Consider the following 14,087-nt stretch of genomic DNA (forward strand, 5'->3'; position numbering starts at 1 on the left):
CTAATAAAAAAGCGTGGATGACACAAGATATCATGAGCGAATGGATAAGTCACTTTAACCAAAACATGATTCGTCAAAACAGAAAAATTATTCTTTTCATGGATAATGCTGCATCTCACCCGCACATTGAATTGTCCAACATTCAAATCGTTTTTCTGCCACCAAACACATCTGCAGAGTGTCAGCCCTTGGATCAAGGGATAATAAAAAATTTTAAACTTCACTACAGAAAAAGTGTTTTAAGACATCTCATTGCAAACATGAACGATGTAACATGTGCGAGTGACCTTGCAAAGAAACTCAGCATCCTAGATGCGATTCAATGGATTTCCTCTTCAGTAAACGCAATTAGAACACAAACTGTTGTGAACTGTTTTGTAAAGTCTGGCTTCTCAAACGCAAAAATTGAAGTTGTGAACAGCAATGTGGAGCACCAAGAAGAATAAGAACTTTGACATCTATTGATAATGTACGATACTTCTGCTACAGGTGATCCTGGCTACAAAGATATAGACTCGAACCTCACTACAGAAGATGGTGCTCTAGATATCAACGACATTATCATCGATATTTTTCAAGAAGTTCCTCGTGAGAATGAAGAAATGGAAGGAGGTCATTCTGTCGAAGAACAAATTAACGACGAACCACCTATGAAAATAGAAGCAGCGCTCATACAAATCAATCGTTTAAAAATGTTTTTTGCCGCTGAAGAAGATACTGAAGGACTTTCGATAGTTTCTTCACTCCAAACAAATGTTGAAAACAAAATTATCAGCCGGAAGAAGGTGCGGAAGAAAATAAGTGATTACTGTATGTATTTTTCTTAAGATAAAGTCATAAGATGCATAGCACAATTGTATGTATATTATTTACAAAAATACTGTGCAAAATCTGTATATATTTTAATTTAATTTTACATTAAACGATTTTTCTTTCTTTCTTTTTTTTTTCTCCCTCAGACTTCTTGTTAGCGGACACTTTTCTCTAATGGACAGATTTTCATTCCCCATGGCTGTCCGTTAAAGGGAAGTTTCACTGTATATAAATTATATATAATATTTTATAAATATAATAAGATTATTATATGCATAAAAATTAAAATAAGCTACATGTTCATGCAGGGTCAAAAAAGTGTTTTTGCGTTTTAATTTGTTTTTATGTTCACAAGTTTATTTCTTAATTTAGCTTTTAAATTAGTTAAATTAATTTCTTAATTTAGTTTTTTTTAATTTACAGTAAATTAAAAAAAAATCTGTAAATACAGATAACTATCTCAGTTGAATTTTTTATGAAAATAATTTTTCCTCATAAGTACATGTAAATTTTCGTTACAATTTAATTTTATTTTATTTATGTCAATTATAAAATTCCATTCACTTTAATTATCTGATAAAATAAGCCAAAATATTGTTACACTGGCGACTATTTATGCATTCACTGAAAGCACCTCCCTGAATTTTAATGTATTTCTGTGAGATAAAAAAAAAAAAGCTGCAGCCATTATCAACCCACTGCAGGATGGAACCTCCTCAACAATTCGTGCTGAGGGAAATGGACCATAATCTGCCACGCTGGTCCAGTGCAGGCTGGCAGATCGACTGTATTTAGCAGTCAGAGGCTAGAACCCTAGAACCCCAGTCTACTCAAAGAGCGTGTGCTACTGCACTTCAGCTCCTGACCACTCGGCTACGGAGGCCATTCTGTGAGATAATGGGTCTTAAATCTGAAGAATCTTTTCTTATGCAAATGTTCCAGGAATTCAACCCAAGCGTAAATCACACCTGCCCTGTATAAACTACTATACATTCTACAAAATTATCAACGATTTCTTTCATACTTTCTTATCTTATCTTCCTTCACAGATTAGGTGATCCGCCTGTTCCGATCTCAAAGAAGTCTGCCCATCTTTTCTTCAGACTTCCTCTGTCTCTTTTTACTTTTGCTCTATATGTGTAAGCTAATTTAGAGAATCTATTATCTTCTATTCTTTCTACATGTTCTATCCGTCTTTGTCTATATTCTATAATTTTTTCATTAATTGAGTAAATCTTTAATTCCTTTCTAATATTTATATTTGGTATTTTATCTAATTTTGTACATCCTTTAACATATCTTAAAAATTTCATTTCTGAGCTTGTATTCTATTAATGTCTCTTTGTTTTGATATCCATGTTTCAGAACCATAAAGAAGTGTTGGTAATGCCATTACTTTGTAAAATTTCGATTGTGTTTCTTTCCTTGTCTTCTTAGCCAGAGTTCTTTTTATTGTTCCACATATATTTTGAAATTTTGCCAATTTCTGGCTCATATCTTCTTCAACATCATATGTTATATCACATTCTAGATATTTAAAATGTTTTACTTGTTCTAATGTTTTATTGTCTATAACTATTTTTGTTCTCACCATATTTTTCCCTTAAAAGCCATTGTTCTGGTTTTCATTGTTGATATTTTAACTTTATATTCTTCTGTTATTTGGTTTAATTTAGATTTAATTTAATTTAGTAAGCTAGAGAATCTTGTAATAACTGAAAGTAAAGTGGAGGGTAAATTGTTGAAGATAAATACAAGAAAGGCACCTGGGGTGGATGGGATCTATCCAGTTATATTAAAGGAGGCAGCAAAGGAAGTAACCAAACCCTTAGCCATAATTATGACAGCTTCCTTGGACTCAGGGGAAGTACCCATGGACTGGAGATGTGCAAATGTGACCCCAATTCACAAAGGAGGATCAAAAGGCGACACAAGTAATTATAGACCTGTTAGTTTAACTTCTGTTCCTGGAAAATTAATGGAGGCACTGGTTAAAGAAGCACTGCAGGATCATCTAGATAAGACTTCAGTTATAGCTCAGACACAGCATGGTTTTGTTAAGGGGAAGTCTTGCCTGACCAATTTGATTGGATACTATGATGCAGTCACAAAAGAACTGGATGCAGGGAATAACTTTGATATTATATATTTGGATCTTAGAAAGGCTTTTGATAGTGTTGCACATGGAAGACTGCTGCACAAATTGGAGCAGTGTGGCATTGGAGGCAAATTGCTGCTATGGATAAAGGGGTGGTTGAGGGGGAGAAGACAGAGAGTGGTAATCAATGGACACTGCTCATCGTGGACTAATGTTATTAGTGGAGTCCCTCAGGGTTCAGTTTTGGGTCCATTATTGTTTTCTGTATTTATAAATGATATTGATGATGGTATATCAAGCTTAATGTCCAAATTTGCAGATGCTACGAAGGTTGGCAGGGATGTCAAGGACACTACTGACACTATGCTACTGCAACAGGATCTGGAAAGGTTGAGCAGATGGGCTGAGAGGTGGCAAATGAAGTTTAACATTGACAAATGTAAAGTACTACATATGGGAAACAGAATTGAGGAAAGACAGATGTAGGATAGATGTGAGGAAATTTGCCTTTAGCCAGCGGGTGGTTGGTTGGTGGAACAGACTTCCATCCCTTGTCGTGGAAGTTGATAGCCTAAATAAGTTTAAGGCTCAGCTGGACAGGTATTTCGAACGAACAGAGGGGTGAAGTGGAAGTGGTTATTTTTTATTTATTTATTTTTATTTATTTTATTTTATTTTTTTTTTTTTTGGCTGATGCTGCATAAGCTTGCTTTCTTGCATCAAATGCCTCTACTAATGCTAATGCTAAAACAAATACAGAATCTTCTCCTCATTCTTATGGTGTTGCGTTCAGTTGGGGCGATTCCATGTTCGACTGCCATTTCTTGTAAACACTGCCATTTCTTGTAAACACAAAGGCGAATCGTGCATAAGCGAATTCGGTTCGTGTTATATACGATATTGTTCCCCTATTTATAAATCGTGTATGATCGAATTCGTGTAGTGTAAACACGTTTTACGAGGACTGACTGTACTTAAAATGTATTTAAATAATTGACAGCATCTAAATAATTTAAAGTATTTTAGATACTCTCAAAGTACTTAAAATACATATTTAAAATACTTTAAGTACCTTAAATACTTTTTTTTCTAAAAGATACCAAATATTTTTCAAAATTATCTTTCATTTTAAAGACAAGATACTGAAAATAAAAAGTATTTAATATTATTTAAATGCTTCCCAGCTATGGTGATAAATACACGGGGAAGATACTTACTGTGGTGTGTTTTCAAAACATAAACACAGTTCTGCAAGTAACGACAACCTACAGACAAACGCAGCTACGATGCTCGTGGTGGCGGTACAGCTCGGCGATAGACACAAGCAGAATCCATCCTTTCTTTATCTACATTTGTTCAGTAAGTTAAACAAGGATGGAAGATATACTCCGAGCCCGAAGCAAGCATGTGGCTGCTTTGTTTCGGACATGGAGAAAACTGACGGCATGTCCCATATTGAAGCCCCATATTGAAGTATTAAAAAAACATTTATAATTTTTATTTTCAATTATGTTCCGAAAAACTAAAGTTTTCATGATTAATAAATACTGATTTATTGCGGATTATCTTGTGCACCCCATGGATCATCTAGGGGTGTACACACCCAACTTTGGAGACCACTGTTATAGACAATGCTGTCTATGAAATGCCTATAATACTCATTCAGTAAAATTATATTCTTAATTATAGCAAACTCTGGTTCTAAGCTGGTCATTCAGTCAAACGTTTTATCATGGCTGCATTTGTTTAGATGGATATATTTGACATATAGTTGGATATATTTGATGGATATATTTGACATATGGATTTAAAATTCAATAGACTAATGGTGCCTACAGATTTGCCATAGACTGTATGTATACATGGTGGAATCTAACATCTAAGAATGGGAGGGAGGCCATTACTTCAATTTTCTGTTTCATTTTAATGTTTTGTTGCTGGTTGTTAATATGGGTAAACAGGTCTTTCAACCTCTCCAAACTATGGTTCCAGATCAACAGAACATTGTGATTCATAGCTTGGGAAGGAGCGAATAAGCGAAATTAGGGAGGGCAACATTCTCAAAATTAGATATAAAAACCTCAGCAAAGAGATTGGGTTCCCTCATACTAAGGCTTTTACGGTTTACTGGTAAAATTCATCTAGGAAGGTGATTGATTGATTGATTTGGTAGTTGTTGGCGCATAGGCTTCTGTGGCCATATTGCACCTCCCAAAGTTTTTGCAGTACTTTGATCCAAGCCCGAGGTGGGAATCGAACCTGCGACCTTTGGGTTGCCGGGTAGGTGCTTTACCCACTCGGCTAGCCCGGTCGGCATCTAGGAAGGTGAAGCTTTGCCAATGGAAAGGCGTAACAAATTTCCAGCAAGAGGGAGGTGATTATCCCCTTGTATAAGGCAATGATTGAATCACATCATGAATACTGCATAGCATTAGCATAGGCACATGATGCAAGAAAGCAAGCTTATACACAGCATCAGCCAAAAAAAAAACCCTTATTTCACCCATCCACTCGCTCCAAATGTTTTTTAGTTCTGCCTTGAACCTATTTAAGCTATCAACTTCTACAACGACAGATGGAAGTTTGCTCCAGCAATCGACCACCCGCTGACTAAAGGCAAACTTCTGCATATCTATCCTACAACCATCTTTCCTCAATTTGAATACAGATCTACAAGCTTCATTTTAGGAAGGATGTGGATCTGTTAGACCAAGAGTTTCGGATCTCTCAATAATCAGGCAGAATTTATTAACTGACAAATAGCTAATACAGTGTCTTGCTATATTTTAAATTATTAAAACGATGCTTCTTTAAAACTCTTTGGTCTACCCAAAATCAACTATTCTATTGTTATAATCGTATCTCAGGAATCTGTAGGATAAAATTATAAAACTATATTCATTTGGAACTTACGTTTAATACAATAAGGGAGGAGAAACTTATTTTCCAGGGAGAGAGAGAGTGTATGGTCAGATATTGTGCAATTCCTTACCCTAGTTCTCTATCATTGGCCTCTCACCAACAGAGCAGAAGGAGAGGAGATCATCTCAGTTCCCACGCCCGCAAGGGTACTAAAAAGGGCTTTTATTGTTACAGCATGGACGGGATATGTTCAGTCGTTTTTTGTGGGACGATTACCAAAAATGGTAGTGTCCCTGTGAAATGGACATTCTTGGATGATTCTATCACCATGACGTAGAATGAGATAATATTAGTATATAAAGTTTTGGGAGGCACCAAGGGACAGAGAGGGAGTATAGAGAGACCTTTTAGCTTTTCCAACAGAGACTGGCAGGAGAGTAGAATGTCTCGTCGTCGAACGCCCAGGGTCCTAACAATGTAAAGGGAAGGTTTTGCAGTCGTGTGCCGCTCCAGCCTTAAGAATGGCCGAGGAGATGCTGAGACAAAGGAAACATGGCTCAGAAGACCACACCCTACTTTCTATAAGAGGGAAGGAGGTCTCACAACCTGTCCTGAAGCAAGAGATTTAACTGGTAAGCCATTATCTCATTTGTGTGAATGTGAACCTTGAACATAACATGAACAGATACCATTTTTAATGCTTCCTTCCTAAATATTTATTTTTTGTTAATTTAACAATGAAAGGGAATTTCTCCCATGGTAGTTGGTACACAGAATCTTACAGCAAGGTGCTGTGGAAATAAGAAATGGGAGGGAGTGAGCCTGTTCACATCAGAATGGATGTAGGATGGTCTAAAGTGATGAGCACATCAAAAGCAGTTTGCCTAAGGTTCTTCTGTTCCCAACCGTTCTGTTCTATGTTGAAGTGTTTTGTGAATTGAAATGTTTTGTGAATGCTGCAGCTTGTTAAACCAGAGCCAAACAATAAGTCTATTGAAGGAATAGTTCCAGTGATACCAGAATCCAGTATGTTATAAAGATGTGTTTGGCTGTAATATTGTTGTTATGAACAGAAACCTTGAAGCAATACATATATACACATGCCTTTACTTTTACACAAACCACTAGATGAAGTGTAAGTCTGTACGCATGTTTTCTTTTGTTATAATAAATGTTGTGTTACATATGTCTCATTCTCTCTGCCCATATTCTCATACACCAGTAGATACAAGTATGAACCAGTAAAGGTAAAGGCGGGAGATTGGGGTCGATGCTTTGTGTCGCTCGATCTTAAAATCACAACGCGAATCTGATGCCGCAGCAGTTAATTGCTAGAACAGCCTTTAATTTGCCGAGAGCACGGATTTTGTCCTAGCCTGACAATCTCACTTAGAATAATTATCAGAGGAAAAGTAATACAGCCATAAGAGAGAGAGAGAGCCCCCCCCTGACAGATCCGTTGGAATGGGTACAGAGAAGAATAACAAGGTTGGTGAGGGGGGGATGAAAGGGTATTCTTACCAGGAAAGACTTCAGTTGATTTTTGGAATAAACTCTCATCTGGTGTTATGGAGGTGGGTAATTTGAATAAATTCAAGGAATAACTAGATAAACTGCTAGATAGTATAGACAGGTGAAATGAGAAACGTTGGCATTTTTTTCTTTTTCTTTTTTTTTTTGGCTGATGCTATAAGCTTGCTTTCTTGCATCAATTGCCACTACTACTACTAATAATAATAATATTTAGGAAAGTAGAAAAAATTCTAGATTTCTAATCATTAATTAACAGTTAACATGGAAATGTTATTTTTTAAGGGTAACCCTAGTAACTTTTAGTCTCTTATAACAGTTACTAAAACATTTAAAGAAACTTTATAAACAAATATATTTTTGCTATCTTATAAAATTTATAAACATTTCTTATAAAGATGCTATCATCTTTATAAGAAATGTTTACTCATCTTATAGCACAGCCACATTAAAATAAGTAAACAAATACATATCATGATTCAACTGCTGTGAATATAACACATTCACATTATATGCTAATGTTATGAAGCACCCACTATCTAAGTCTAGAACCTACATAATGTGGGATTGCCATACACAGATACAATGAGGTATCCCATTTCTTAGTTAAGGAAATCTGGTCACTTTTTTTTTTTATCTTTTTATACTACAATACTGAAACAAATCATGGTGATTTGTTCACAACATGAAATTTTTAATACAGTTGTAGAAAACTTAGGTTATTCTTAAGGAACTAAGTTTTATATAACTAGACAATTTTAGCAAAAGATGTTTAGCAAGGGGGATGCTTGCTAAACAGCATATGCTAAAATTAACTGTTTGGTTGGTTGCTTAGACAAAGATGATACGTATTTATTGAACTACTGAAATTAAAAACCTGGTAATATTTGTTAACAGGTACAGAAACACCAATTAGCATTGCAAGAAACATATACCTAAAACTCAATGTAAACTTTCTTAAAGATATTCCTCACTAAACTATCATAAATATTCCTTAAATGATTCATTGTAAGGAATTCTTAACTGGGAATCCCTTACAATCCCTTATATTAGATAAAAATACAGTGAACACAATATAAAAATAATGTTTTACAACACAAATATCCTTTGAATAGACTACTTACCGAACTGAAAAATCTCTATTTGATTCATCTTCACTACGCAGAATTAAATTTAATAACTGCTGCTGGATCTCAACAAGAGACAATCCACTATCAAAAATTGTCATCGTATTAGTTAAAATGAAGTACAATTATAACCAATTTTACAAAGATTTATTTCTAAAAATAACATTTTGCTTTTACTTCAGAAATCACCTTTGAAGTATCCCCAAGAAGAAAATACTGTGTTCCATTTATGCTTCACATTTATTACTGGAATAAACCTGGCTTTTTCTGGCTGTGAACCAACGCAATTACACATTCCTCTAGAGATTACCCTAGAGAAAAAATCTGGACCAAAAAGGACTAACAAACACATTCATCTGATATTCAGTTATGTACACTGGCAATGCAAGGTTTGTGAACCATTTACTAGAATGGGTGTTACAGTTGTGTGCAGCAATGCCAAAGAACAAATATAAAAGGCCGTAAGGTGTAAGCTTTGAAGAGGCTGATTGTCTTGCACACAATCATTAGACCATAGGTTCTTAAACTTTTTTTTATTTGCTCCCCTTTTCATGAGACAAAATTATTAGTGGCCTCAGATTCTTTTTGCGATCCCTCCGGGGTCGCGACTCACAGTTTAAGAACCCCTGCATTAGACAATGTCATGGTTAATGATGAATAATTCTCAAGAACAATCTTATGGAAAATATTCTCTGCTTACAAGTGTAACCATGGCAGTGCAGTAGAGAGTCTGCCCAAGTTTCATCAAGAAGTTTATGAAACTGAATCATGTGATAAATTTAATAAATATAGTGGATGCTTCTGCATCAAAAAATAAGTAATGAAGAGCTCATTTTTTATATATATTTTTTTAAAATTCTGATTCTATTTTGGCAATAATTCATTCAAATGACAGACATCAAGTCAAAATAAGCATAATTAAAATTTAAAAGCATTTAAATATAATATTAAAATTACACAAGAAAACTGAATCTGCAGAGCTGGATGCTAGAGGAAAACTGACTGCCAAGAACTCACTAAAGTTTAGTGAATTCAATTAATGCCTGAAATTATTTCCCTACAACATATTCAGTCTCTAAACTGGATTATTAACACCATTCTTCTATTTGTCAATGACACTCATTTTATTATTAATGGATATAACTATATATAAGTTTCAGAGACATTTTTACAACATAAAAAAAGGCTATTCTTGTTCACAATAATCAAATGCATTATTGTAAAGCATCTTTCTATGAGAAAAAAATTACTTGTGCTGCACAAAAGTTTACTCAAAAAATTCAAAACATCAACAAAGATATTTCCATGCCATAAACAAATTATAGTATAACAGCAGAAACTGCAAGCATAACATCCTATATGATATTCAAAAACAGATAAGCCACTGGTCTTGAAAGTTTCATTTGGGTTTTGTTATTGCTAAATAACAGTCTAGCCTTTTCATCAGCTGTTTTGGATAATTGTCATCAAATATAATACAACAGCTGATGAAAAGGCACATGCACCCACCCACACACACACACCACAGAACATTAAGCTCTATTTTGCTTATTTGGCTGTTTAGGCTATTTGTTATCTGGACTTTTTTTTTAATCATGTTTGGGCTAAATTTTTTAATTTGGTTTCTAGGGGGGAAAGATAAAGATATATGTGGGAAATAACTAATTCTAATAATAAATTAAACAACACTGCATTCCACATAACTTTTTATTTAATTAAAAAAGGTGTTGCTTAATCTGGTATTAGAACATAGTTGCCAAATTTTGATTTTCAAAAAGCTGATTTTGATTTTCTTTCTGCTTACAGATGCCTAATCTGTAAGCAGAAAGAAAACAAGTTGTTTTTGAGATAAACAGGGAAAAATTAAAAAGAAAACAGGAAAAAAAATTTTTTTTTTTTTTTTTTTTTTTTTTATCAAATATTAGCTTACATTTTATTAGCTATCAAAAATTATCTTACAAATATTAGCTATCAAAAATTATCTTACAAATATTAGCTATCAAATAATAGCTTACATTTTTCTGTCTACATATTCTATTAGAAACATAATTTAGATTGCTGGTTTTGATTTCTTCAAGAAAGATATTGTTGCAGACTTTGTCCTCTTCAGAAAAGTTGTCAAAGCTTTGTTCATAATAATGGCCCCCCTTTTAGACTTGGCTATAAGGAGCATGTACAAAGCTTCACTTTTAAAGAGATCTGAACTCAGTTTTCTTTCCACCTGGTTGAATATTCAGCACTGCTATAAGGAGTTAAGATGCAAAAAATGACGAGAAAACTTGTTATATTTCACTTGTTATGCTTCCTTTTGCATTTCACATTCCCCTCCTCCCACCAAGGACCACTGCACATCAATTCTTTCCTGTTTAATAATAATATCTGGTAGGTTCTCACACTGAAACTGACAGAACTGATGGTGCAAAATCCCTGTTGCTTCACCTATTTCTTTAACAACACCACGAAGTATTAAAAACATCCATAAAAATTTCAAATTTGAAAATGATGCACTGCCAACTGATGAAATTTGTACTATCTCTTTTATTTATAAGAATTTTTTCATGGGAACTTAAGCACCGCATAGTCACATGCAGCCATAAAGTACTCCTAACTGAGCAAAAGAACAGGATCTTTCCCTTTGGTTTAGGACTTTCCATAATCTTGACATTAGAAATGTCTATGACTAATGTCTACCTTCTGGTTTAGTCTGCTATGGTAATCAATTTCCAAAGTGGAAGATTTGAAAACTTTTGGTAAATTTAATTCCTCATAACATTCTTCAACATATGTAGGAGAAGCAACCTCAAGTGCATGGATGTGAGGGTATACGGGATTGAAGGGCTATGTTCAGATTTTCAAACTTATCAAACAAGTTGGAAAATCTGAAAATAGCAAATTCAAAAGTTTTTTCGTTTGGGGAGCCCAATAATTTGTCTTCTTTCAAAAATTCTTTTGGAATATGAATTGGATTTGGAATTAGTCAGTGTCACTCACTAGCAATCACATACCCTATTTGGTAATTATGAAAAGTGCTCATATAGCTTTTCTTACTGCTTCTAACCTCTTCTTTAAATATACTTGTCAAAGGCTGACATTGTTCCACCAGTCCAGTTATACTTTTAATAAAAGACAACCAATGTGATCACATGCTTCAAAATCCTTTTTTTTTTTTTTTACTTCAGTGGCATGCATCAGCTGAAATTGTTTAAAAATCTCTCTCTCTCTCTCTCTCTCTCTCTCTCTCTCTCTCTCTCTCTCTCTCTCTCTCTCTCTCTCTCTCTCTCTCTCTCTCTAGTAGTATATGAGCTGCTCAAAAGCCAAACTGATCAATTCCATGAAATAAAAAATAAAGAAAATTTAATTTATAAATATTGTTTTTTAAAATTTAGCTTGCAATATACACACCAAAAAATATTATATATAGTGTATTATTTAAGATCTAGGTCTATTACAAGATATAAAATACATAAAAATAAATATATCGAAAAAATTTGTTCATGTTTTTGCAAATTTTCTATAAAATTATGGAGTTAATCAATTTGGCAACTGAAAATATCGAAATTACAGAAAAAAAAAATACAAAAGTCATTATAGCATAAAAAACTGATATAGAAATTGTTTTATTATTATTATTTTTATGATATTATATTATTATTATCAACATAAATAGCATCTTCAATGTGAGATGCATCCAATGTACTGTCACCTCGATGTCTAAATTTTTGTAATAGGCATGTTTAATGGGAGGAAGTATTTCAATAGGTCCATCATATCTTTTCTCTTTTCTTTTGTTACAGATCTACCAGAAGGATATAGCAAGGGCTGGTCTATGTTTCTCAGTATTGATGGTCACAACCTGCTTGGGATTTTATACTTATTCAATCAACCTCTATATCTTCGTTAAACTTGCATTTGAATTATATAATTTGTGGTTTCGACCTCTCCAATTTAATCCATTGCATAATCAGCCAGTTGACTGATAATCCCATAATTTTAATTTGCATTTTAATCAACATTAGAAGGTTGCTTAAAATTCAAATTGAATTTAGTAGAAAATATATTGTAATAATATTTTCCTTCCGCTAGTGTTATTTCTTCTATTTCACATTGTGCAACATAGAGTTTGTACATTTTATTAATGTACAAACTGGATTCAAATATTGTCACCTAGGATTATGAGCTCTTGTATAGTGACTGGTATAAGTAGGAAACGAATTTACATTTTATGACATGCGAGTCATCAATTTTATTGCCTGGAACATGGTGGCCTCTGTGATATTTCAGAGACAAAATTTCAACATGGTGGCCTCTGTGATATTTCAGAGACAAAATTTCATCTTTTGAACAACAATTGTACAGTATATTCATCCATCGCTTATCTGATAGGTGTCCCTAAAATACTTCTTGCAAACATGAACATCTTGCCAGTTCTGTGGAAAATAAAATGTAAAAGAATGAGATCTTGGCTTTCCGGTGTTATCTTTGGGATGATGTCTTTTTATTGTTACAGTCCTAATAGAACTCTGTTAAAAATATTTTGTTTAACTTGACTCTCCAAGTTGTAAAATGCCCTCATGGTTTATTCTCTTTGATCAGAAGTAATATATTTTGATTACATTTCCAAGCACTGACATGGTTTATCTTGAAATTATTTTGCAGGCATTAAATGTCCATTCCTATGGCTATGGGCAATATTTTCCTTGTTTGAATCTGACTTTGAATCCGAATAAATATGAAAATGTTTCCTTGAATTGGGGTTTCCGAGTATTGGAGGATCACTATCCGATGATTCCTTACACTGCATGTCACAATAATAATTACTTGCTATCTTTATTTTACACCCTTAAATTTGTTTCTTTCATAAAACAATGTACTTTTAAAATTAATATGATGTTTCTTGTTGTCATCAAACTAGAGTTAACCGAAATGGCTTCTGAAATATATTAACTGTTATTCAGAAGCCATACATGGTTCTTCCATCTCGTGGTGATAAATAGAATTATCAAATTTAATCGTTCGGTTTCTGAAAAGTTAAGCACTAATCATGTGCTCTGATACTAAAATTGAGAAAATTACAAAAGGTGGAGTTGATCGGTTTGGCCTCTGAGTGGCTCACATGCCTACTTTCACAAGAAGGTATGCAGCTCCCTTTCTTGCACACAAATTAATAAGATGGCCAGGATAGCTTACTACAACTAAGTGTTTATTCTCCTCTCTTAATACTTTTGCTCCTTTGGTTTTTATGCCCACTATAACAGGCATATTATTATCGCTAGCATTATTAACATTAACATATTAAATGCCAGACAGTTTCTTGAAGGAAACCCATATGCTTTTTTAAGTTTTCAGACGATGTCCAGCATTGTACCCTGTAGAGTCATTTTCCAGTGCTGGTACTGAGAATAAACTACTTTCAATTTTAATTCCCCTCCCTCCTTTTTTTTTTACAAAAGGTCATCACAATGTGATATAACCTGGAATCACTTTGATTACTACCATATATATCAATCGACACTTTTCAGAAACATTGCTACCTCTTATTTCTCTATCTGTGCAATTTCACTAATAATGCCTGTTAGTTTTTATTCTTCCATAACCATAGTTGTTTTGCTATTACAAAACATTTCTGAAGAACACATTTGCATGATCAGTACAACTCA

The 14,087-nt window shown here is 33.8% G+C and overlaps 1 protein-coding gene across 3 annotated transcripts in view; it reads right to left on the reverse strand.

Moving 5' to 3' along the window:
* The window catches only part of LOC150083001 (pyridoxal-dependent decarboxylase domain-containing protein 1), a 395,987-nt gene that overhangs the window by 332,378 nt on the left and 49,522 nt on the right, over positions 1–14,087 (reverse strand). For all 3 annotated transcript variants that reach the window (XM_090377732.1, XM_090377731.1, XM_090377730.1), the window contains exon 4: positions 8,428–8,514. In XM_090377732.1, coding sequence (XP_090233858.1) covers positions 8,428–8,514 — 87 coding nt within the window. The remainder of the gene's footprint in view (positions 1–8,427; positions 8,515–14,087) is intronic.

This window comes from Mastigoproctus giganteus, chromosome 7 (assembly GCF_048544385.1).
Source record: "Mastigoproctus giganteus isolate SK-2022 chromosome 7, ASM4854438v1, whole genome shotgun sequence".
Classification (NCBI taxonomy): domain Eukaryota; kingdom Metazoa; phylum Arthropoda; class Arachnida; order Uropygi; family Thelyphonidae; genus Mastigoproctus; species Mastigoproctus giganteus.